Here is a 26,253-nt window from a genome sequence, read left to right as displayed (position 1 = left end):
AAAAGAGCGATAAATGACCAGTTACGAAACATAGGGGAATCATGGTGGCATGAACTGACATTGCAAAATGATCACTTATTGCTATGCTCTATATAAGCTTTTTTATATTACCTCCTTGCTTCATCCACAGCCTCAATTAGCCTTCGAGACGTTGCAAGCAATAGCGCCACTGTAAGCTCAGCCACAGCTTCTGTTAATACATCAGGGGTAAATCCAACTCGGATGCCTCTGAGATGCAAGACGACATTAAATATCAAAAAATACAGAAAAGCCACAGACATCTATCTTGTAAGAATTTCTAACAAATGGTTAAAAGCAGAGATGAGCAAATCTATTCAATGCAAATCGAATTAGTGTTAAATTCCACTAAATTTGCAGATCCCAGTGAATTAGAACAATTTGCACTAATCGGCAAAAAAATACCCGCTTTTATGTTACACATTGCAGATTTTTGCATTAGCTAAAGAAGGCTGACATGACTGCAGGCATGACCACTCAGTCTTTCACATAATGCCTTGCAGCTATCACATGAAATAGTATAGCTCTGCCAATTAAGAGGGACAATCATAGTCTGTATAAAAGACGAGGTAGGGAATGTAGCAGCCATTTTAGGGTGATTTAGTATATTTAGGATATCCTAGCAATAGGGATTAAAAAAAAAATTACTAAAACATTGGACACATACGCCAGACAGTAATGTATGACTGAAGCACTGAAGAAGAGAGTAGTAGTCTGCGAATACAGAGATTCAATTGATAGGGGGAAAGAGATAAGAGATGTGTAGCTGTCATCTGTACTGCTGCATTAGAATTACAATTATATATATATTTTTACACATTTGTTTTTCTTCATTCTTAATGCACTGGAAAGCAGCAGCAAGACAGCACAATATTATTTACAAAAAAAAAATGGAAATCAGTGTCACGAACAATATGCTTGCTTGTCAGAAGCGACTAATTAACTTTTTCATTTCTTGTGCAAGTCTTTTTCTGAACATAGGAATAATTGTTTGGGTTTTTTTTTGTTTTTTTTCATATATACAAAAGAAAATTCTCGAAATTCTAAACATTTAACTGCAGCTGTATACTTCCCAAAGTGTGCATGTGTAAACAATTGTTTTTTTCACATCATTTTACTAGTCAAATTTTACATCCATTCACACGATACCAATATAGTGCCTTGTTGTAGGCGCATCATTTTTGAACGTGTATTCACCTACCATTTCTTATTACGGAATTTTTAATAAAATGGTTGAATTTCGGTAGTTGTAAAAAAAAATTGTAAAACTTTTTTTTAGACATTTAATTCTAAGTTGACAATCATATACTCCACACCTTTACTGTGGTCTGCTGCAACATTTTGCTTTCTGTACATGCTACCTGCCTACCTAGCATTCCTTGTTTTTGTCAAAAAAATAATAACTGGAGTTGAAAACACCTCTCAAAAGTTAAATATAGTGTTGTACAACATGTATGGTAAAAGCAAAATTGGCAATGGACAGGATAGTTTAAAAGAAATTAAAACCCACAACACGGCTAAAAATATGAGAGGCGCTATCACAAGCACCACTGGCACCAGCTGTCTGGGCAGTAATACTACCAACAGCAGGTCATAATTGGCCTCCTTTGCCTCTTGCAAATGTGTTAATGGGGTATAAGCGGAAAGCAATATGAAAAATATGGCGCATCACTCATCTCAGTCAAAGCAGCATGATGTTACCTCTGACAGTAACACCATCAATTTAAATCAGTGTTCTGCACAGAATGGTCTGCCTGATTAAAAATGGCTAAAAGAGATCATTTTTGGCTGTTTTTTAATAAAAAAAAATACACAACAGTGCACTGTACAATCCTCAAAAACTAAGTGGACAAACAAAACACAGAAATTGTGATAAACTCCAAGCACTAATAAGACAATAATGGGTCATCATCAGTCAGGATTTGGCCCAGAAGCTGATATCCAATATATCAGGGCAAATTGTAGAAATCTTGAAAAATAACAGTCCACACTGTAGATATGGAGTCTTTGCATAAATTTGATGTATTTGTTAATTCAAGAATAAAAATATATGAAATGCTTATAATTGTACTTCAGTAACCATAGAAACATCTGACTAAACGATGGAAAAACAAAATTTGTGTCCGTCTCAAAACTTTTGGTCACAATGGTGACATTATGACTACAGCACACATCACTGCTGCAGCCAATCACTGACATCAGAGGCTTGTACTTTCTACATTGGGTGAGCTCAGTGATTGGCTGTAGACCATACACAGAACCTAGAGCAGCTGCAGAGAGCTGGCACTGGACCTGAAGAAGGAGAGTACCATCTGATTTTATTATTTTAACACAGTGCTGGGTAATAAAGGCCCATACAAGAAAAAGTGGAAAATCCTTTTAAAGCTATATACATACTGCTGTGTTAGGTTTAATTCCATTACACTTTACTCTGATCTTGCTATCAAAATGACAGAAACCACAATGGAAGCCATATGATTCTCATGCAACAAATCTAAAAAAGCATTGAGACTTCAGAAGTAGAGACGAGCGAGCACTAAAATGCCCGGGTGCTCGTTGTTCGAACCGAGCAATTCCTAATGCTCGCATGCTAGCTACCAGTAACAAGTATAATGGAAGTTAATGGGAAAGCCGAGCTTTTTTCCGGCAGACCCTACACGGAGTGAAAATGTTCCAATGGATGGAAAAAGTGGTGAATGGAAAGAGAATAGAATGGGGAAGACCCCTGAAAGCATCTCTGACTCAGAGATCGCTGCTGAGTACAGTGGTCTCACACTTTTTCTCCACTTTAAGGACTAACAATAAAACATTCCAATCCAACAAGAAATTGCATTTTACAGGAATAAAAATGTCAAGAATCATTTTTTGCTGTATAATGATTTGTATATAAGGCAAAAATTAAAAAGGATTTTAATAAATTATAATTTAGGTAAACCAAAATAGTTTTTTTATTAAAAAGAAAGCAAGAACTGCCAAAAATTAGGGACTCAGAGGGACTCAGATATACTCTGTATTAGATATAAAGGAGGGCTTGATACACATTCTGTTCAAATTGTCATGTAGTTGTATTTCTAAACTCATAAAGGCTATGCACTTTTGAGGTTTATATACCAATGAAATGTACTCCAGACCACGGAATATTCTATGGGTGAGCATTATAATACCGATAAAATTTCGGAACAATTTTTTGGAGGATTATTTAAAACCGAAATATACCCAAGAGCACATAGTACTCGACGGGTGAGCAATATAATACAGATACATTTTTGAACAAGTTTTAGGGTTATATACCACTGAAATGTACTCCAGACTATGGGATAGTTTATTCATGAGCTATATAATAAGGATAAAGTTTTCAATATTTTTTTTTGAAGGTTATATACCAAGGAAATGTACCCTAGAACACGGAATACTGTATGGCTGTGAAATTTAAGCCTGCAAAATTTTTAAACGCTTTATTTTTGTTTTAAAGATCACAGAAATGTACCCCAGACCACGGAATAGTGTATGGGTAAGAAATGTAAACAAGCCTAATTTTTTAGATGCTTTTTTGGAGTGTTATATACCATCAAAATGTGACAGAAACCACATAATACTCTATGGATGAGTAATCTAATCCATAAATATTTGTCAAGGCTTTTTGAAAGTTTTACATACCACTGCAATACAACAATAACCGTGTTAAACTGTATGAAGGAGTCAATGAATCCATAAAATTTTTTTGAACATAAACATTTTGAAAGTGTACTTGATGTACTTGTACAGTCATAAAGGCTTTGCAGAAAGTGCAAAGCCAGACAAAAATTATAAGATAGGGTCATCCATAGACCCTTGAAAGGCAACAACTGGCGGGCTTCATTAAAATATTGAATATTAAAATCACTTTATGTGCTGCTGTCATCTAGTGGTGTGGAAAAATGTGGGCTAATCCAGACTTTGTTCATTTTTATGAGAGCGAGTCTGTCAGCATCCTCTGTTGACAGGCGAAAGCACCTATCTGTTATGACCCCCCTGGCGGCACTAAAAACCTGCTCAGATAAGATGCTAGTGGCAGGGCAGCACAACACCTCCAAGGCAAAGAGGGACAGCTCATGTCAGGTGTCCAGCTTTGAGATCCAATAATTGAAAGTCGCAGAAGAATTAGGAAGTACGCTGGTCAGCCAGGTATTGCTTGACCATCTTTAAAAACGTTTCCCTCCTTGACAAAAATACCCGGTCATCAGGCCTTGGGCGCTGGGCTGGTGTCATAAAATTGGCCCATGCCTTTAAGAGTGTACCCCTACTTCTGCTGTGTGTCTCCCTGGCCTCTCCTCCTTGGTTAGGCAATGAAGCTTGCCCCCAGCCACTAGTGTTGTCTGGGAATTTTTTCAACATAATTTCCATAATGGCCTTCTGGTATAGTACCATTTTAGAAGACCTCTCCGCCTCAGGAAGAGGAGATGCAAATTTCTCCTTGTAATGTGGGTCTAGCAGGGTGAACAAACAGTACTCTTTTTGGGCCAAAATGAATGTAACACGAGGGTCATGGGAAAGGAAGTGGTACATAAAGTCGGCCATATGTGGCAAGGTCCCTACAGCCAACACTTCCCTGTCTCCGCCATGATGGTTGTGTGGGTACTAGCCTCTATTGCGCTAGCCACCAGCTCCTGTTCCTCCTGTTCCTCCTCTTCCTCCTCCTCAGCATCCACCTCCTCACTGTTACCCAATCTGCGCTGAGCAGATGAAATAAGGCTGGCCTGGGTGGAATCTGTGTTTGGTCTCAAAGCGTAACAGGGGCCCGACCGGATCCGATGGTGCCAAAACCACCTCCCTATGACCTTCCGTTGAGAAGTTATGATCCATCATAGATTTTGGAGTTTCAGCTGCCAGACCAAAGGGGAGGGAAACTAGGACCATCCCTGAGGCGGGAAAGAAAGTAACCAACCAAGGGGTTAATTGCTCATGCGAGGCTGTGGCCCAGCGTTCTCTTCTAAGGGAGGTCACACTGTTGCATCGTGTTGGAAGAAACCGGAGACCGCTGGCACCCCACACCTCCCATGTGACTGCGCAGCACCAAGGCCCAACATTCAAGTGGTAACTGAGTTTTGTATCATCTGCTTATACTTCTTTTTCTGCCACCTGTATTTGCATATCTGACCATCATATATGTATATCCATTGTGTATATAGTGTTTTGTCTAGTGTGCCCTAAAGGCAATTAAATATCCAATTTAACCTTGGGCTACTCTTTTATCTCGCTCCATGAATCCACACGTCCGTGTTCTCGGTTTAACGGCACATGCAACCAGGGCTGGTTTCTGGCCCAATATAATCCCGTTAACGGACCGGGCTTATATCTAACAAGGAACTGATGGCAGTCCTACCGGGCTTGCAAGGCTCTGTTTCTATGGTGCTTGTTAAAGGGGGCTCTCAGCCTGTCACGGTTGTGAGCGAGTGTTATGCCATGCCGGCTGTCATGTGGGCCACCCTCTCACTCCCCATGCCTGCCTGTGCCCGTGTGTACAGGGGGTGTCTGTGTAAAAGTGTGCCAAACTGACATTACGTATCCCCAGGAGGCGCGGAACGTCACGTTGGTGAAAGTGGGGAAACCGCACCGCGTGACTCTCGACATATTAGTGACGTCAGGCGGGGCTGCGAAGTTCAGTTCTTCACAACTGCTATTCTGCATGAACTATAATTCATTTAGTGATCCACTAACAAATCTGCTTTATTATATGATGTTATCTTCTAAGAGACTTCTATAATGCTGTATTATCCAGGTGTCAAAGACTATCCTCAAAGGGTTATTCCAAAATGATAATGTTATTTGGTAGTAATCTTCATGTAATTTTATTCTGGCTTGACATTATACATATTTTTAAAATTTTACCAGTTTTGGACACATTACCCACACCTCCCCCAAGGTTGCCCTTCCATTTATCCTCCTTTGCCAATGGAACTGTCCTCCAGTAGTTCCAATGGCAATGTTTGAGCATGCACAGATGCCATCCTGTGTTTGACTGCATGCTCCCTTTCTCAGTCACGTGCTCCGAACCATTGTTTTATGAGCTGTGTCAGAAAACTGGGTATGCGTGGTTCAATCCAGCGTATTTTGGGCGTCCAGCCAACACAACTCAACTATGCTGTGCTGAGTCAGCGTCCACTTGTCATTCTTGAAGCCACGATGGCACAGTTCCGTACACTGACTTATGAGCCGGCTGCCAGCACAGCTCATCCATGCAGTGTCAGCACCTGGATCAGATTAGACATATAGGGGTCACTTTGTTTTGTGAAATATACATTGATGGCCTTTTTATAATAAATATGAATTATGTTTTTACTGATGCTGAATTTATTAATTTATATATTTGTCTTATGTCATAGAAAAAAAATTTAATCCATAAGACACCTCCATCTTCCTTTTGGAAGTAGGCCTTCACAAGAACATATATGGAAGAGGGAAAATTACTTATAGCTAGGGAAAGAGAAACTAACTAAAAGAACCTTTGAAGTAGAAGACCTCCTGCTGTGGACAGGTGATTAAAACAGGATATCTGCTGGGGAAAAGAGAGCCAGGTTGAGATTTGTCTACACAGCAGAGAAGTGGTGAGGCCTCCTTTGTCCAAGCAAAGAAGCATCCTGAGTTCAAAGAATTTGTATGAGAATGCAGCTAGAAGACCTGTCTCTGGAGTACAGATAGGAATATTGGGTTTTGTATAGATCCAATATTTATGGGATATAGATTTTCGGCGTTGTAGCGAAAGGACGAATGGAACGCATTCACTCATATCGCCATGGGGCCACTAGAACTCCTCCAACTTAAAATAGGTCAGATAGATGATGCAAGCCAGGTCATATTTTGCTTCTATGTAAGGGTAAATTCATGATAAAAAATATGAGGTCAATATGTAATGCCTAGGACCTTCAGAGGCGAAGATATCTTGTAAGTTGGGGATCTCATAAAATTCTGAAGGGCTGAGACCATCCCACAAACAGCCCCCCACATGAGGTCATCAAGGGGAGGTGTGTGGGCATAACTTAGAGCTAATAAAAAGCTGGGTTTGGGCCTTTGTCATTCTGGGAAGACATAGTTCGCTGTGTGAGTGTCCATTTTCCAAATCAGGAGTGCTTCCCTCCGCTAAGTTCTGAGCCATTTCTGCGACCAGGTTTAGTAAGTGTCTTTTGTTATCTCTTTTCATTTTATGTAATTGTATATATCATATTGTTTTATTCCAGCCGAGCGGGAAGATGCCGGCGACGCTGGAGTCCAGACCAGAACAGCGGCAGCAGGTGAGGAGGAGTGAGGTGAGTATTGGATTTATTTTTTTTTAATGTATGGAGGCATGGGGCATAATATGGGGGGTGACATCCTGCATGGGGCATTATATGGGAGGGGGTGAGTATATAATAAACTCTATATTTTGAGTGGAAATGTTGGGGGGTCGTCTTATACGCCCAGTCGTCTTATACGCCGGCAAATACGGTACTAATTTGTTCAATTGAGCCAGATGCTTCCTTGTCCATTCAATTATATAGTTTCCGTAGTTCTGTACATGTTGGACTTAATGCTTCAAAACCGTCTCCGAAAACAGTGTCCACACCTTGTATTAGTAAATGCGGCCCATTGTGCTAAGACATAATTAGTTTAAATACTTTTAGGTATTAAAATCTTACCGCTTTTTAATTTCCTCTAATGACAAATGGTCAAACCCCACAGACATGGTGCTAACAACTTTCAAGCTGGAACCTATGGAAGTAAATCGCAGATATCATGAAAAAAAAGTCATATTTATTTTTTAATAAGAAAAAATAAACATAATGTAATCCACTGTTGCCAATCTTTAATGGAAGTTTTTTTATAGTCCTTGGCAGACATCAAAAATTTTTTCATAAGTTACCCACGCAGTCTAAAATGATGGTTTTGAAACCAATGTCAAAGCCGTCATATGTGTACTGATTTTTAGTGTTGAGCCACCCCCGTAGTGTTCGGGTTCGGTTCGGTTCGTCGAACACCGGGATGTTCGAGGAACTGTTCGTCGAACTGTTCGTCGAACACCTTAGAACACCGTCGAACACCGTTAAAACCAATGGCAGGCAAACAAAAACACATAGAAACACATAGAAAACACCTGCAAAGGTGTCCAAAAGCTGACAAACTGCTCAGAAGACACTCTCTTTAAAAAAGCCGGCCGGCAAATTCAGCAGCGGCATACACCGGTACCCGACAATTTAGACAAGAAGGAATAGAGCATCACACATAGATTAGATAGATAGAAACATGTCAGTCACACATATAAGAAGCACAGTGACAGTGTTGGTTACTGCACTTGTCATTTAGTGTAAAGGATTTATTAAAAAAAATATTAGTGTTTTCATGCACTGTCTCTTTAAAAAAGCCGGCCGGCAATTCAGCATCTGTACCCGACAATTTAGAACAGAAAGAATAGAGCTTCACACATAGATTAGATAGATAGAAACATGTCAGTCACATATATAATAAGTACAGTGATAGTGTTGCTTACTGTACTTGTCATTTAGTGTAAAGGATTTATTTAAAAAAATAATAGTGTTTTCATGCACTGTCTCTTTAAAAAAGCCGGCCGGCAATTCAGCAGCGGTACCCGACAATTTAGAACAGAAAGATAGAGCATCACACATAGATTAGATAGATAGAAACATGTCAGTCACATATATATGAAGTACAGTGATAGTGTTGGTTACTGTACTTGTCATTTAGTATTAAAATAAAGGATTTATTATTAAAAAAATTGGCGTGGGGTTCCCCTTAATTTTAGGCTCTAGCGGAGGTTAAGCAGACGGCTGGGGCAGATGTTTGAAGCCTGGGAAGGGGGTAATACCCACGGAGCTTCCCAGACTACTAATATCAGCCCCCAGCTGAATACATAGCCTTTACTAGCTATTAAAATGGGGGACCCCCCCAAAAAAATGACGTGGGGTCCCCCCTAATTTAATAGCTAGCAAAGGCTAGGCAGACAGCTGAGGGCTGATATTAATAGCCCAGGAAGGGAGCCATGAATATTGGCCCCCTCCCAGGCTAGAAACACCAGCCGTCAGCCGCCCCAGAAATGGCGCATTCATAGGATGCGCCAATTCTGGCACTTAGCCTCGCTCTTCCACGCTGCCCTGGTGCGGTGGCAGGGGGTAATAGGGTTGGGGTTGATGTCAGCTTATAATGCCAGCTGACATCAAGCCCAGGTTAGTAATGGAGAGGCGTCTATAAGACACCCCCATTACTAACCCCATAGTCAAAGTTAAAAAAAACACAAACACCCAGAATAAAGTCCTTTAATTGAAATAAACACACAATTCTTTATTGTTCTAAATTAAACCACACTTACCATCACGCCCATTCCAGCTGAAGCCAACGATCTCCTGAAATAAAAGAAAAATAATAAAGCAACATCATCCTTACCTTTCCATGGTTCCCATGACAGCTTCAGCTCTGCTACATCGAGATGACAGGCTGGACCGCAGCAGAACGCTGCCATCCAGCCTCTCATCCCGCAGACACTGAGAAGCGCAGGCTTGCTTGCGCTCCACAGTGTCTCTCTGTGAGGGCATCCAGATGAGCCGAGTTAATGTCCAATGAACTCGGCTCACCTCATGCACGTCACTGACAGCGTGGGAAAATTCTCCTGCACTCAGCGCTTCAGCGTGGGAGAATTCTCACACTGAAGCGCTGAGTGCAGGAGAATTCTCCCACGCTGTCAGTGACGTGCAGGAGGTGAGCTGAGTTCATTGGACATGAGCTCACCTTATGCACGTCACTGACAGCGTGGGAAAATTCTCCTGCACTCAGCGCTTCAGCGTGGGAGAATTCTCACGCTGAAGCGCTGAGTGCAGGAGAATTCTCCCACGCTGTCAGTGACGTGCAGGAGGTGAGCTGAGTTCATTGGACATGAGCTCACCTTATGCACGTCACTGACAGCGTGGGAGAATTCTCCTGCACTCACCGCTTCAGCGTGAGAATTTTCCCACGCTGTCAGTGACGTGCATGAGGTGAGCCGAGTTCATTGGACATGAACTCGGCTCATCTGGATGTCGTCACAGAGAGACGCTGAGCAGCGCAAGCAAGCCTGCGCTTCTCAGTGTCTGCGGGATGAGAGGCTGGATGGCAGCGTTCTGCTGCGGTCCAGCCTGTCATCTCGATGTAGCAGAGCTGAAGCTGTCGTGGGAACCATGGAAAGGTAAGGATGAGGTTGCTTTATTATTTTTCTTTTATTGCAGGAGATCGTTGGCTTCAGCTGGAATGGGCGTGACGGTAAGTATGGTTTAATTTAGAACAATAAAGGATTGTGTCTTTATTTCAATTAAAGGACTTTATTCTGGGTGTTTGTGTTTTTTTTAACTTTGACTATGGGGTTAGTAATGGGGGTGTCTTATAGACGCCTCTCCATTACTAACCTGGGCTTGATGTCAGCTGGCATTATAAGCTGACATCAACCCCAACCCTATTACCCCCTGCCACCGCACCAGGGCAGCGTGGAAGAGCGAGGCTAAGTGCCAGAATTGGCGCATCCTATGAATGCGCCATTTCTGGGGCGGCTGACGGCTGGTGTTTCTAGCCTGGGAGGGGGCCAATATTCATGGCTCCCTTCCTGGGCTATTAATATCAGCCCTCAGCTGTCTGCCTAGCCTTTGCTAGCTATTAAATTAGGGGGGACCCCACGTCATTTTTTTTGGGGTGTCCCCCATTTTAATAGCTAGTAAAGGCTATGTATTCAGCTGGGGGCTGATATTAGTAGCCTGGGAAGCTCCGTGGGTATTACCCCCTTCCCAGGCTTCAAACATCTGCCCCAGCCGTCTGCTTAACCTCCGCTAGAGCCTAAAATTAAGGGGAACCCCACGCCAATTTTTTTAATAATAAATCCTTTATTTTAATACTAAATGACAAGTACAGTAACCAACACTATCACTGTACTTCATATATATGTGACTGACATGTTTCTATCTATCTAATCTATGTGTGAAGCTCTATTCTGTCTGTTATAAATTGTCAGGTACAGATGCTGAATTGCCGGCCGGCTTTTTTAAAGAGACGGTGCATGAAAACACTATTATTTTTTTTGATAAATCCTTTACGCTAAATGACAAGTACAGTAAGCAACACTGTCACTGTACTTCGTATATATGTGGCTGACATGTTTCTATCTATCTAATCTATGTGTGAAGCTCTATTCTGTCTGTTATAAATTGTCGGGTACCGCTGCTGAATTGCCGGCCGGCTTTTTTAAAGAGACGGTGCATGAAAACACTATTATTTTTTTTGATAAATCCTTTACGCTAAATGACAAGTACAGTAAGCAGCACTTTCACTGTACTTCGTATATATGTGGCTGACATGTTTCTATCTATCTAATCTATGTGTGAAGCTCTATTCTTTCGGTTCTAAATTGTCGGGTACCGGTGTATGCCGCTGCTGAATTGCCGGCTTTTCATGTTTCACTGTTGGCACTGTTCCCATCGATTTGGGCAATCACTGTAATGCCACAACCACCATGGCTGTGGCATTACAGTGAGTGGCAGACAATCCCTGCATGATTGGTGCTCTAAATAGCGCCAGACATGCAGGACACGCTTTTGGTGCACGAACAGTTATCGAACATAACCTCGAACAGCCGAATTTTTTGCAAATCGTTCGGGTTCGTCGAACAACTCGAACACCGCCCAAAACAGCTCGAATTTGAGATTGGCGAACAGTTCTAGTCGAACACCGCTCATCTCTACTGATTTTGTGTCACTTGTGAAAACATTAGTACCAATATTGCACATTTACTAATACTTTGCACCTCAGAGCCATATGCCAATACAGATTATATGCCATGCAAATTTCCTACATAATTAAATGCTTGAAAACACAGATGTTTATAAAGTTCAACCATTGAAGGGAAAATGATGTGAGTTAAATGAAAGAGGACGTATAAATTTTATAATTTAGTTTAAAAATAGTGAAAAACCTGCACTGACATTGTATGGGCACCGGTGGGCTCCTTCAGTATCAGTGTACCACAGATTTAGTTCAGGCAGCGCTTGCTGTGGGAAAGCGAGAAGTGCCAGTGAAGGGGTGTAACAATGCACCCTTGGTCACGACAAGGGTGCATATGAAATAGGTGATTTTCTCAACCACTAAGGGCTCTTTCACATGTCAGTGTGTTCGGTACGTGTGGTAATAGTTTCCACATGTACCGAAGACACTGACACACATAGACCCATTCATTTGAATGGGTCTGCCACATTTCAGTGTGTATCCACGGACCGTGTGTCCATGTGATCCACACATAGACCTGTCTGTTTTTGGTCGGCAGCACAAGTTAATGGGTTCATGCAAACACGCACCGCAAACGGATGCCATTAGTGTTACAAGTACCGGCGCCTGGGAATCAGCGGTACAGTTAGCGCTGTTCCCAAGCGCCGGGTGCTGAATCCTGCCCTCATCATAGTCACCTGCAGGCGCTGAGATCAGCACCAGCAAGGGATAATGATGAGAATAGTAGTCTGCTCCCGGTGTCTCCACCTGTAAAAATAAGAATAAAATAAAAAAAATCCATATGCTCACCAGTCCTAAGTGTCCCCACTGTAATCCATGCGACCGCTCACGCCGAGGAGCTGGGGAGAATGACTCGCTGCAGCGAGCGGACCCCGGAGCTGTGCTGAGCTCAGTGAGTGACAGGACACCGTTCGCTGACCGCAGCTCCGGGGCCCGCTCGCTGCAGAGCGTCATTCTCCCCGGCTCCTTGGTGTGAGCAGTCAGGTGGACTACAGTGGGGGACACTTAGGATAGGTGAGTATAAGGATTTTTTATTTTATTCTTATTTTTACAGTTGGACACTGCGGGAGCAGACTACTACTCTCATCATGGTCCCCTGCTGGTGCTGATCACAGCGCGAGCAAGGGACAATGATAAGGGCAGCGTTCAGCACACGGCGCTTGGGAACAGCGCTAACTGTACACTGATTCCCAGGTGCTGGTACGTGTGCTCCTGATGCGGCACATGGTTGCCACACGTGTGCCACACAGGTGCACACGGACCCGGATATCTCAGGTACTGGTTTCTCCAGTATCGGAAATATCAGGACGTGTGAAAGACCCCTGAAGGGGTGTAACAATGCACTTAGTCCATGGTCACGCCAAGGGTGCATATGAAATAAGTAATTTTCTCAACTACTAAAACAGTAAGGGCTTGCTCACACGAGCGATGATTCTCTCTTCCGAGAGAATTGGGCCGATTATGCTAATGACACTCGGCTCAAACTCTGATCAGAGTTTGAGCCGAGTGTCATGTTAGTGTGATCCGATTCTTTTGCATCAGAGAATCGCAGCACAGGTGCGGAGAATATGGAGAAATTAATTTCTCCATCTTCTCCATTGTCTCTGTGTGCGTACATTGCACTGCACTGTGAGGACATCCGAGTGCAGTCCGATGTTTTACACGCACCCATAGACTTGTTTGGGTGCGCAAGATCTGATTTACGCAGCCACTCGTAGCATGCTGCGATTTTTTTTCCACACACTGATTCGGTCTGTAGAAAAAAATGCAGATCTGCACTGCCCTATAGTGTAACATTGGTCCAAGTGCTATCCAATGAAACATCAGATAGCACTCGTCCAAGTTATACACTTGTGTGAGCGAACCCTAAAATGTATACTGCAGATATAATTTTCATAGGATCTAAGTTGAATATATTATTAGTGTAATAGTAGTGTTTTGACAGTGGCAGGCTCACCTTACCCCTCCTCATCCACCACTAATTTCACTCCCTACAATACCATCTTGTCCATCTTTAACCTATGTAGACCTAAAATATTAAGCATGTTTATATGGGTTTTCCACTGTCAAAAGTGGCCCAAGTGCTTTTACATATAATATGACAAACTAAGCAGGTACTCGACCTTCAACTTGTTTAGCGCCGACTCTCTCATGGCTACAGTGCATATCACCGCTGCAGCCAATCATTGAGTTCAGTGGCTTGTGCCATCTACATCAGCAGAGACGCTGAGCTCAGTGATTGGTTGTAGTGGTGATGTACACTGAAGTTGTGACATCACCAGTGACAGAGAACAGGTGTTGGACCCGGGGAAGGAGAGTACCTGCTGCATTTGTTATTTTATATGTATAAAAGCGTTTGGAGCCAAGTTTTTTGAAAGTGGAAACCCCTTCAATATTGATGACAAAAATGGTGATAGACTCCAACTCCTCTCTGTATCCCGAAGAAAAATGCTAACAAAAGAAATCGTACCTGCAGCATCTAGCAACTCCTTGTCAATCTTCTCGGTCAAAAGACAGTACAATCCCTGAATTCCGACAACCTTCTTGAGAAGTTCAGAGCGAGGGACAGGATCATCAGATTCCCACTGCTCAATATCACAGCTGCCAGTAGAAATAATACATCAATCAAAATATATTCGGCCAAAACTACCAGGTCCGTGGGCTTGTTCCTAACAAATCTAGCTTTCCTTAGAACCCAATAGTGATTTCACTTCGGTTCAGAACAACCACGGAGTTCTAGGAATTATGTAGGCTAAAAAGGAATCTAAGACAGAGACATATTTCACTATGCAGACTAAGTAAAAGTTATAAAACTTACAAAGTTTCCAAATTAATTTACACTATTTCATGGGAGACTTTTATGAGAACTGATTAAAAAAATGATGCAAATAAGATTTGCGTTTGAAATTTCAATTTATTCACACGCTTTATTATGACACTTTATATTTAGTGCCAATGGTGTTAAAGGTTTGTGAAAAACTTTCCTGTTTTCATAGAATGGAATCCTGTCCCATCATTGGCCCCAAGGGTCTGATTCATTATTGTATTTTGCTCCCATCTTTTGCCTATTTTTTTCAGTTTCAAGGCTGTTTTTTGCTTTGTGCTAAATTCTTTTTTCAAGATGTTGCTATTTTGAAGTCTATTTTCTTTTTGTTTGTCATTTTTGTACTCTGTTTGCCATTTAGGACTTGATTTTTGTAATCCAGATTTTTGCAAATGAATCATTATTTATGACTTTTTAAAAATTTGAAAAATTATTGCACAAATGTTCTCCAGCCCCCAGGGCTGGAGTGATTTTTTTTCTTAGCCAGAATTTTTTGTGAAAATATTCGAGTTGCATGTGACACCTCATTGGTTTATCTGACTTTTTTTGGTCTAAAAAGGAGCAAAAAAGTAAAAGACAAAAATAAAAGCGGTTTTATTTTTACACAAAAAAAAAATCTTGAACCTGCATGCGCCATTTTGAGGAATTGGCACTAAAAGCAGCAACTAATATCACAAGACAAAAAAAATTGACTTGAAAAAGAATTGAAAATGATGTATGGGGCCCTAAGCATACAGATCATGCACATACCATAATTCCCCAGATTGCACACAGTCTAAGTAAGTCAGACATAGAGTAAACTCAGAATCAATAATTAACTATGTTTTCACTTTAGTAATTCAGTCCTGAAGATAAGCCTGTGTCCTGATGAAGCAACACATTAACAAAATTTGCCTAACATTGGACTTTATACATGGCTGCTATCCATCTCAAAGTGCAAGATTAATGTCAGCGCAGAAGAACTAATAACTACTGTTTTTTGAACAACTACAGTGCTGTCAGTCAATCCAAAAGGTAAATCAACAAAAAACTGAATATTTAAGAAAGGAAAAGTGAGGTTTTGTCTTTCTAAGGCCACAGCCCCACTATCAGTATTCGGTCAGTATTATTTCTCAGGAGTGGGTGATAAATGCAGAATTGGTGACTTGTTTCTATTATACCTTTTCTCTGATTGTTCCTCACCTGGTTTTGGCTCCCACGCCTGAGAAAAAATACTGACCGAATACTGATAGTGGGGCCGTGGTCTTAGAAGAATATCCATGTGTGCATGATTTTAGGGCAACTATTAGTGCGCAGAATTATTATTTAACTAAATGAAAAATGTAAATTTTCCCATCTGAGGTGTTTATTTTCATCTATTAAAATGAGAATAGTAACCAAACAACTTAACATGGAAATAATAAATATCAAAAAACATTATTATAATGGCCCATATATATGACCAACATGTTGGTGGGGGCCCAGGCTTAAATTTTGCATCAGCGCCCATAGGACTCTAATTAAGCCACTGCTCAGGGGCGGAACTACCGCCCGTGCAGCCGGTTTGTTGAACGGGGGCCCCGAGGGAGAGGGGGCCCCTCCAGCAGGGCCGCCATCAGGGCATGACTGCCCTGACTCCAGTATGGGGCCCGGCCGGTAGGGGCCCCCTCAGAGCCCCGTTGGGGGCCCCCCTCTTGTGCGTCTCTCTCCTCATGGGGCCCCCGGCCCCATGCTAAGCGCCGGGTCCGGGACATCTCAGCGCTGCGCTGCGCTCCTGCAGCAGCGCCTTCATGATTCCCCTGACTTCCGGTCATGTGACGGCGCCATCACATGGCCAGAAGTCAGGAGAACCTGGTGGCAGCGACATGGACGAGCGCCAGGATTCTGCAGGGATCGCATGGGGGTAAGTATAACAAGTTTTATTTTTTTTTAAAATACAATTAACTAGGAGTGGGGGGAATGGGAGATGCACATGTGGTGGAGGGGGATGAGAGAGGTGCACATGTGGGGGAGGGGGATGAGAGAGGTGCACATGTGGGGAAGGGGGATGAGAGATGCACATGGGGGGGATTTGAGAGGGGCACATGTGGGGGAGGGGGATGAGAGATGTGCACATGGGGGGTGGTGAGAGCTGCACATGTGGGGGGATGAGAGATGTGCACATGGGGGGTGGTGAGAGCTGCACATGTGGGGGGGGTGAGAGCTGCACATGTGGGGGGGATGAGAGAGGTAAACATGTGGGGGAGGGGGATGAGAGAGGTGCACATGTGGGGGAGGGGGATGAGAGAGGTGCACATGTGGTGGAGGGGGATGAGAGAGGTGCACATGTGGGGGAGGGGGATGAGAGAGGTGCACATGTGAGGGAGGGGGATGAGAGAGGGGCACATGTGGGGGAGGGGGATGAGAGATGTGCACATGGGGGGTGGTGAGAGCTGCACATGTGGGGGGATGAGAGATGCACATGTGGGGGGGATGAGAGAGGTGCACATGTGGGGGAGGGGGATGAGAGAGGTGCACATGTGGGGGAGGGGGATTAGAGAGGTGCACATGTGGGAGAGGCGGGTGAGAGAGGTGCACATGTGGTGGAGGGGGATGAGAGAGGTGCACATGTGGGGGAGGGGGATGAGAGAGGTGCACATGTGGGGAAGGGGGGTGAGAGAGGTGCACATGTGGGGGAGGGGGTGAGAGAGGTGCACATGTGGGGGAGGGGGTGAGAGATGTGCACATGGGGGGGTGAGAGCTGCACATGGGGGGGTTTGAGAGCTGCACATGGGGGGGATGAGAGCTGCACATGGGGGAATTGGGAGAAAATGAGCTGCACATGGGGGAATTGGGAGTAGGGTGATAATGAGCTGCACATAATGAATGTGGGGTGGGGGAGAGTAAATGATAAATGATGATGGGTGGGGAGAGCACGGACATGATATAATGAATTGGGGCAGGGGGTGCATGTAAATAATGAATGCGGGGAGCAGGAAGTATAGAGTAGGGGGCTTTGCGGATGCAGGAGTGTAACTGGTAACAAATTGGCGGAAAGAGTAGAGGTTCTAATTAAATTATATATTAAGTGCCTATTTACAGTTAATGGGGGCACCGTGGTGGATTACAATTTATATTTGGAATGGTAGGTTGCATAATAACTAACCATATATTGATGGTGGATGCACGTCTGTATTCAGCTGCGTAATGTAGAAGTTGGGGAATGTGCTCTAGATAACTGTGTTATTTTATGCAGAGACGAGTCCTGGCTGGATGAAGGAGAAAAGCGTAGCTGAAGGACTTGACCTAGAGACGTCACCAGTGAGTCAGTGTATTACATGTACACTTACACTATATACTATGTACCGGGCTCCTGTGTATAATGTCACTGGTGATCACTGTATTACCTGTACACTATATACAGAGCTCCTGTGTATAATGTCACTGGTGATCACTGTATTACCTGTACACTGACACTATATACAGAGCTCCTGTGTATAATGTCACTGGTGATCACTAGATTACCTGGACACTTACATTATACATACCATGTATAGAGCTCCCGTGTATAATGACACTTATGGTAATATTAGTAATGTGGTGGTAATATGTGGTCTGGTCATGGTGTGGCAGTTTTTCTCCCTTCTGTGTGGTATTATTCGGCCACTATGTTGTGGTAATATGTGGTCTGGTCACGGTGTGGCGGTATTCCCTGTATGTGGTATTATTGGTCATTTAAAAAAAAATGTATATGACACATTCCCTTAAAGAAAACTAAATAAAAATATATCTAAAAAGAGTATTGGATATTTTAAGAAAATTTTAATAGGTTAGAGTAGGGCCCGGCCAGAAGAGTGTACCTTATCGTGGTGGCGGCTTTAAAAATCTTTTGGCCAAAACAAAAGCTGATGGCTATGTATGTGGCGCCGTCACATGGCCGAACGTCAGGAGAACCTGGTGGCAGCGACGTGGACGAGCGCCAGGATTCTGGGATCGCATGGGGGTAAGTATAACAAGTGTTATTTTTTTTAAATACAATTAATAAACTAGGAGTGGGGGGAATCAGAGATGCACGGGGGGGATGAGAAATGCACAGGGGGATGAGGGATGCACATGGGGGGGGGGTGAGAGATGCACATGGGAGGGCTGAGAGATGCACATGGGGGGGATGAGAGATGCACATGGGGGGATGAGAGATGCACATGGCGGGGGATGAGAGATGCACATGGGAGGAGGATGAGAGATGCACATGGGAGGGGGATGAGAGATGCACATGGGGGGGATGAGGGATGCACATGGGGGGATGAGAGATGCACATGGGAGGGCTGAGAGATGCACATGGGAGGGGATGAGAGATGCACAGGGGGATGAGAGATGCACATGGGGGGGGATGAGAGATGCACATGGGGGGGATGAGAGATGCACATGGGGGGAGGATGAGAGATGCACATGGGGGGAGGATGAGAGATGCACATGGGGGGGGATGAGAGATGCACATGGGGGGATGAGAGATGCACATGGGGGGGATGAGAGATGCACATGGGGGGGATGAGAGATGCACATGGGGGGGATGAGAGATGCACATGGGGGGGATGAGAGATGCACATGGGGGGATGAGAGATGCACATGGGGGGGATGAGAGATGCACATGGGGGGGAGGATGAGAGATGCACATGGGGGGGGATGAGAGATGCACATGGGGGGGATGAGAGATGCACATGGGGGGGATGAGAGATGCACATGGGGGGGATGAGAGATGCACATGGGGGGGATGAGAGATGCACGTGGGGGATGAGCTGCACATGGGGGATGAGAGCTGCACATGGGGGGGTGAGAGATGCACATGGGGGGGGTTATGTTTACATAACTTTGTTGCCTTATGAAGGGCAGGGGGGGGCCCCCCAAAATTTCTTGCACAGGGGCCCACTACAGTCTGTGTCCGCCCCTGCCACTGCTAATCATGTTCTTAATAGATTTGGAGCAGTACATTTGCTAGGCTGGGAATGGCCCTTCTTGTTAAGCAAAACTGAGGAAGGCTTTATAAAAGTAAAAAAATCACAATTTTTTTAACACAAGTAAAGCTTATGCAAAAATATTTGGCGTTTTAAAAGCTAGAAAACTGGGACCTTCACAAATGTCCCCACATATATTACTTAACTTGTACTGAACCTAAATTACATTCTGAAGAAAAAAGATGAAAAAGAACCGACGGAGAGAGTCCATAGTAAGTAATTAAAATTAATTTTTATTAGTCAAGATTATTAAAAATTAGTAACAGGGTGGGAATAAATAACCAAGTACAAAAGTGGACACAATTCCAATTGACAGCATAGTAATTAATACAAATAATTTGCAAAATTTATTAACATTATAAAACTGATGAATAATCGTAAATCTAAAAAGAAGAATATAAGTATATTCAGTGATTACTCCAAGTAAGTGCAACGGATATTCAAAAAAAGAGGAAAAAAGTGCAACCATGCACAAATATATAGTAACGAATAAATATCAGGATCAGTAATATTCACCCGGGAGTAGAGATTATATACAATCATCAAAATCAGTATGGATATATAAAGGTCAAAATCCTGGAAACTGATTAATCAGGAGCAGGTGCATCAATATCAGGAGTCCATATAGTGGCCATGTTAATTTGACATATACAAAGCATGGATGGCTATATGGTGTGTCAAAAACCGGACCAAAGATGTTTTATATATAATAAATATTATATTATCAATATGGACTATACCTGAAGGATGTAAGTATGCTGTCACTGGAGGGCGTCCACCCCGACGCGCGTTTCGGTGTCTGCCTTCTACATCCTGTATAATAATCCATAGCTCTATTCATAGTTCAGCAAGTTTTAGAGTATTATAGGAGCTCAGCCCACAAGTGGCAGAATTATGAATGGAGCTCTGAGTTAGTACAACAACAATGCTATTATAAAGGTACACAGCTGTTTATCTGGATTACATACTTATACTGGTAAAATTGTGTTTGAAGGACTATATATGCTTTTATTTAGGCCTGGAAGTACATTTTTCAATCACGGTTTAGGTATGTATATATATATACATATATATATATATATATATATTTATTACATGCAATTTAGTGATATGCTGTATAAAAACTATAGAAGCAGATATAACTGGCAGTTGTTATTATTGCCCTTAGGAGATTGGGGAGAAAATTATACATCAACTACTTCTATTAACTATTAACACAAGAAGAAGGTGTTGTGAGTGAGCCAGGTCATAGGATTGATATGATGCTCAAAATCACCAACTTGTATTTAGTGAAATTCCTATTTCAAATTAAACCTGTATAATGAAAGACAAAATAAGTATGTTCTGAGCACTTTCCTGAATATGATACAATACATGTTCTATTTTTGCTCACCATCCTGATTGTCGTAGAATCTTTATACCATCTGGAGGAATCCTTCTGGTTACATAAACCTTTGGTAATTGTTTTCCTGATGCTTTCATTGCTTGTGACCTGCAGCAGGTGTGGAGATCTGCAGCTGATGTCCTGAGCAGAACTTTCAAATGACTGGAAATCCACATAACAAGTAGGATGATATTAACACAATTTCTGGAGGACTTTGGATCTCACTTGTGCCAGATGACCAGGTTTGGGGACTTGAGTAAACAGTGAAAGTGGGAAGAAAATTTTGTAGCCAATGAATATTTCACATGTGCCTTTTACACTCCTGACCTTTTTTTCTGTACTGGTAGATGATTAATCAGGTATTCTGCATAAGTCTGTTACAGTCCTATTTTTTCCGTTTAATATAAAATGTGTAGTTTGACATATGGCATAGGTAGTAAAGCAGCTGTTTGCTACACACAGGTAAGCAGGGGAGCACAGACGCCAGAGGATACTTCAGCTGGATGTGCGTCCTCGAACGCACAACCAGTTGAAGTGTATGGTTGCGCACAGACATATCGGGCCCGTGCATGACAATACACGTTGCCGGCCAATCAGAGGCAAGCAGTTGACATCGGCGTACGCATCATGTGGCGCATGGCAGTGACGTCAAGCGCTCTCGTCGCACGTTGAAGTAAGTGTTATGATCTGCAACAAGTACTAAGGAAAGATAGGGGAAAGCTGTCCCTACAGTAAGACTAAGCTGAATCCCTACGATGTAGCGGGCTGCCTGTTCCTAGTGAACAGACCCGCCTTAGTCCTTGGCTAGTTTGAACGAAGACCTATAGAATTAAGGGAGGGGTCCCTAAAAGAACTAAGGACTGGGACAAAAATGGGACACCTCCTAAACAGAGAAGTTGTTGCAGAACACAAAAAGACAAACTGACAAAAAGGTACTAGAGGTCCCAGAGGACCAAGCGAACTTGACAAAGAAAGGCACAGAAGCACCTGGCTAGAGAAACAGTCAAACACTGAAGTCCAGCACAGCCAAAAGGGCGGAGCTGGAATATAAAGGCAGATGGTCACGTGACCACAAAACACAAGATAGAAAAAACAAACAGGAGGGTTCTAACAGCAAGCTGCTGGCTTCACAAGAGGATGCCACGTGGAGGGAATGAAGGGAAGGTGAGTATTTATTTTTATTTTTTAAATCAGTGGCCATACTAGTACATGGATGACTATGGGCTGCATTATACTTTATGAGTGGCAATAGGAGTGCATTATACTTCATGGATGACTATGGGCTGTGCATTATACTTCATGGATGACTATGGGGAGCGCATTATACTTTATGCATGACTGTGGGCTGTGCATTATACTTTATGGATGACTATGGGGTGCATTATATTTTATGTATGAATATGGGGGTGCATTATAATTAATGGATGACTATGAGGTACATTCAGGGCTGTATTTTGCATTCATGCTGCCCTAGGCACTTTAAGAGCCTGAACATTGTCCCCTGGTCCTGGTGCAGCCAGTCCTGTTCCCAAAGTCCCCTGGTCCCTGTGCAGCCAGTGCCTGAACATTGTCCAATAGTCCTGGTGTGGCCTGTCGTGTTCCCGGAGTCCCCTGGTCCTGGTGCGGCCAGTATCATAACGTTTCCCCATCAGAATCTCCATGTCAGTAGCTGTTCTGCCCCAGTCTGTGTCAGCTAACCTGACCCCTGGGGTCAGCTGCTGCAGTACCGGCATCTGCAGGAGTGGTACTTGGTGGCCACCTGCAGCCCAGCCTGTCTCCACCATCAGGAGCTGCAGTAAACATCAGGTAGCCGCTAAGCAATGCCCCTACCTAGGCAGACCAGGCCCTGTGACACAGTGGGTCCACTAATCCACATGCGCAACTGGTGAGCATAACACCTATTTTCCTGACAATCTGTCAGTAAAGAGACAATAGGCGCTCCAACACATGACATGGTCTGCCAGTTCCGCCTAAATCAGCAGTCAACTTTCATGTAGGCGGTGTGCCCACGATGCGTTTTTTAAGCGTTTCCGCAGCGGCAAACATGCTGCAGTAACTCTTAAAAAACGCATGGTAGAAGGCCTGCCATGTTCCCCAATGATAATCCGCATGTGCTGTGCACATGCTGCGGAAATTTCCATTGCGGATTACCATTTCGGAAAAATACGCAGCACTACAAATTATTTTGTGGAAGCACGGCGTTTTCGCAGCCATTGACTTGCATTGGACCGCATGTATTCCGCATCACTGTATATGTAGATGCGCATTCCATGAGTTCCAATGTGCGGATGGTACCCGTGTGTGGAGGACAGGAGACTCTCATCCAGACCCAGGTACCATAGAACCTGTAAAAAAAAAGAATAAAATAAAAAATAAATATTATATTTACCTTCTGATGGCCCGCGCTGCGCTCGTCCTCCCATGCCGGCAGATCGCGATGGACTGAAGGACCTGTGCTGACGTCACAGTCATGCGACGGCAGGTCCTTCAGTGCAGTAGTGTACCGCGATCTGCTGACAAGGGAGAACAGAGCGAAGCAAGACTCCGGGGGCCATCGGAAGGTATAGATTTATTTTTTTATTTTTAAACATTCTTTAAGGTCACAGACAGTATATAAATCCATGCCGGTTGCATGGATTTATATAGTGTGACCAAGTTGTCAGGCACTTTTCCTAGTGATGCTAAATCGCTTGGAAAGCGCTTGACAACCTGCCTGCGGAAATGCATGTGAAGAACGCTTCACATCCGCATGTCCCTGGCAGGAAAAACGCATGTACAATCCGCATGTACAATCCGCATGTGTTTTTTCTGCCAGGGAGATGCAGAAACACTCAGGAAAAATCCGGAGCATTTCTGCATCGTGGGCACATAGCCTTAGGATGTATTTTGGTCACCAGGCTATAAACCGCTTTCTCATCCTCCCTCTCCTTTCTGTCTAGCTTTTATTTCTTAGATTGATTGGCTTAGCAAGCTGGAGAAGGCACATATAAAAAGAAATAGGAACACCGACACTGACATTCAGTGAGCTAGTAACACATACAGGGAGCTAGCAGTAAAAACTCCTTTGCTTAGAGTTTCCCTTCATCTCAACACTAAATTGCATTTTTAGCACCTGCCAAAGACACATCTATTAGACATGTCATAGAAAAAATATTTAATTGAGACAGTTTTCAGCGTACCATACCAGGCACTTCTGATTGTCAGTATAACATGTTAGGCTTCATTCAGATGTCTGAAATGTGGGTGCATTTCAGTGTTCATATTACAACTGGTTCCTCTGCGAACCTCCTGTGCCTGTTACATCCATCTGTTCCTTTGTGCATAGTAACCTAGCACCTACCTCCAAGCCTTATTGGCCACCTCAGATGTCAACAGGTGTACTCAGATAGTTGCCATCCAAGCCATTATTTTGTAATTGCTAATTTTCGATACTGTGAGTCTCCTGCCATACCCAGCTCTGCTATGCTACTGGCTCTGTTACAACACTCTACTCAGCTACATTGCAGGGCTCTGCTACATCACTACAGTGAGTCTCCAGGCCTACTCAACTCTGCTACATCACTGGGTGCTGCTACCCTACTACAATGAGTTTCCTGACCTACTCAACTATGCTACATTGGAGGGCTATGCCACATTTCAAAAGTGAGCCTCCTGATCTTCTCAGCCCTGCAACATCAACGAATCTTCTTCACTCAACTCTTCTTCGACCATATTCCTGTGGTCTCCAGCTTCTTTGTTGTCTATTAATGTCCTCAAGTTGCAATCCAGCGTTTAGATCATATAAAGCTCCAACCTGTACTCCTCGCTGCACCGTTATCTGTCCGAGATGTAATAAAACTTTGGGACCAAGGGCTTCAAGAATCACTTCACCATATGATAAAACAATGGCCTGATTGTGAGCCTTTCCGACCGAAACTAACAGTATCATAGATCCCTATGAAACCTTTAACTGGAGTCATAAAACCTGTAGTTGAGCCGAGGTTTTCTGCCATGGTACAAATGATAAATTGTGCCCATATTACAGTCATCTGTATGAGGCTTAAAAGTATGAATTATAAGAATAGTGATCATTCTAAAATGCCTTGCAGAACATTATAGAACACAGTCCACTACGATACTCTAACCTGTACACTGCCGCGTGTAGCCTGGTGACAAATTGCAGCCAATCCATGGGGAATTTAAATTTACGAAATAGGATTGACTCAAATAATAACGGCATGTTACTATGAACCATGATTGATAGAAACACTTCATAATACCGGAAAAATAGTAACAGTATTATATCTCATTGTTGTGTCCATAGTTTTAATTGCAAGAGGCATCATAAACATTCTCGATATTAGTATTTCAGTGACAGCCTCCTCAGTAATTAGAGGACAGCCATATGCTTCCAAAGATTACATTCTGTACAATGCAGTTTTTGTGATGAATACCATGGCAAACATCCATGAAGTAACAAAGTAATCACAATGGAGGTGAATGCTGCAATTGGCTTTTCTTACTTCCCAAAACAAGAACAATTTTACACTTGTAAGACACAAATCTACTGCATGTTCCCTTGCGATCTGCACAGAACTATGGAGTACCTCATTGTTAATCACAGTTTTTCACGTTCCATGATACAAAAATAATATTGAAGAGATTTATTCATCTTCTCCACTGAGTCCCATAATAACAAATGAACAAAATGAGCCAAATCATTGTCTTATATATTTCAGTTATCTGACACAAATAAAAAAAAGTGTTCTTAAATGAAAGTTTCCTTCCATATATGATGTCTGTGTAACGGGTCTGGGAGGCGGAACCTCTGAGCTACTATACAAGGGGGCGGTCCTTGTAAGGGAGCGGGTGGCGACCAGGGAAGACGGGCAGGCAGTCACGGCAGGTGACCGGGGCAGTCTCTGGATGAACGGGCAGGACGTCACGGCAAGTGACCGGGGCAGTCTCTGGATGAACGGGCAGGAGGTCACGGCAAGTGACCGGGGCAGTCTCTGGATGAACGGGCAGGAGGTCACGGCAAGTGACCGGGGCAGTCTCTGGATGAACGGGCAGGAGGTCACGGCAAGTGACCGGGGCAGTCTCTGGATGAACGGGCAGGAGGTCACGGCAAGTGACCGGGGCAGTCTCTGGATGAACGGGCAGGAGGTCACGGCAAGTGACCGGGGCAGTCTCTGGATGAACGGGCAGGAGGTCACGGCAAGTGACCGGGGCAGTCTCTGGATGAACGGGCAGGAGGTCACGGCAAGTGACCGGGGCAGTCTCTGGATGAACGGGCAGGAGGTCACGGCAAG

General features: G+C 43.5%; 1 protein-coding gene across 2 annotated transcripts in view; it reads right to left on the bottom strand.

Annotated features, from left to right (window-relative positions):
• Window positions 1-21,199, bottom strand: part of LOC141196449 (glyoxylate reductase/hydroxypyruvate reductase-like) — a 42,534-nt gene extending 21,335 nt beyond the window's left edge. For both annotated transcript variants that reach the window (XM_073662571.1, XM_073662580.1), the window contains exons 1-4: window positions 20,972-21,199; window positions 14,255-14,385; window positions 7,671-7,743; window positions 112-228 (exon numbers count right to left, since the gene is read on the bottom strand). In XM_073662571.1, coding sequence (XP_073518672.1) covers window positions 112-228; window positions 7,671-7,743; window positions 14,255-14,385; window positions 20,972-21,138 — 488 coding nt within the window. In that variant the 5' untranslated portion in view covers window positions 21,139-21,199. The remainder of the gene's footprint in view (window positions 1-111; window positions 229-7,670; window positions 7,744-14,254; window positions 14,386-20,971) is intronic.
• Window positions 21,200-26,253: the final 5,054 nt, after the last annotated feature.

Source organism: Phyllobates terribilis, unplaced genomic scaffold (assembly GCF_046119375.1).
Source record: "Phyllobates terribilis strain yellow unplaced genomic scaffold, ASM4611937v1 Scaffold_1__5_contigs__length_1240528914, whole genome shotgun sequence".
NCBI lineage: Eukaryota > Metazoa > Chordata > Amphibia > Anura > Dendrobatidae > Phyllobates > Phyllobates terribilis.
Note: the sequence above shows the minus strand (reverse complement) of the source record. Positions and strands in the feature narration are given on the sequence as shown.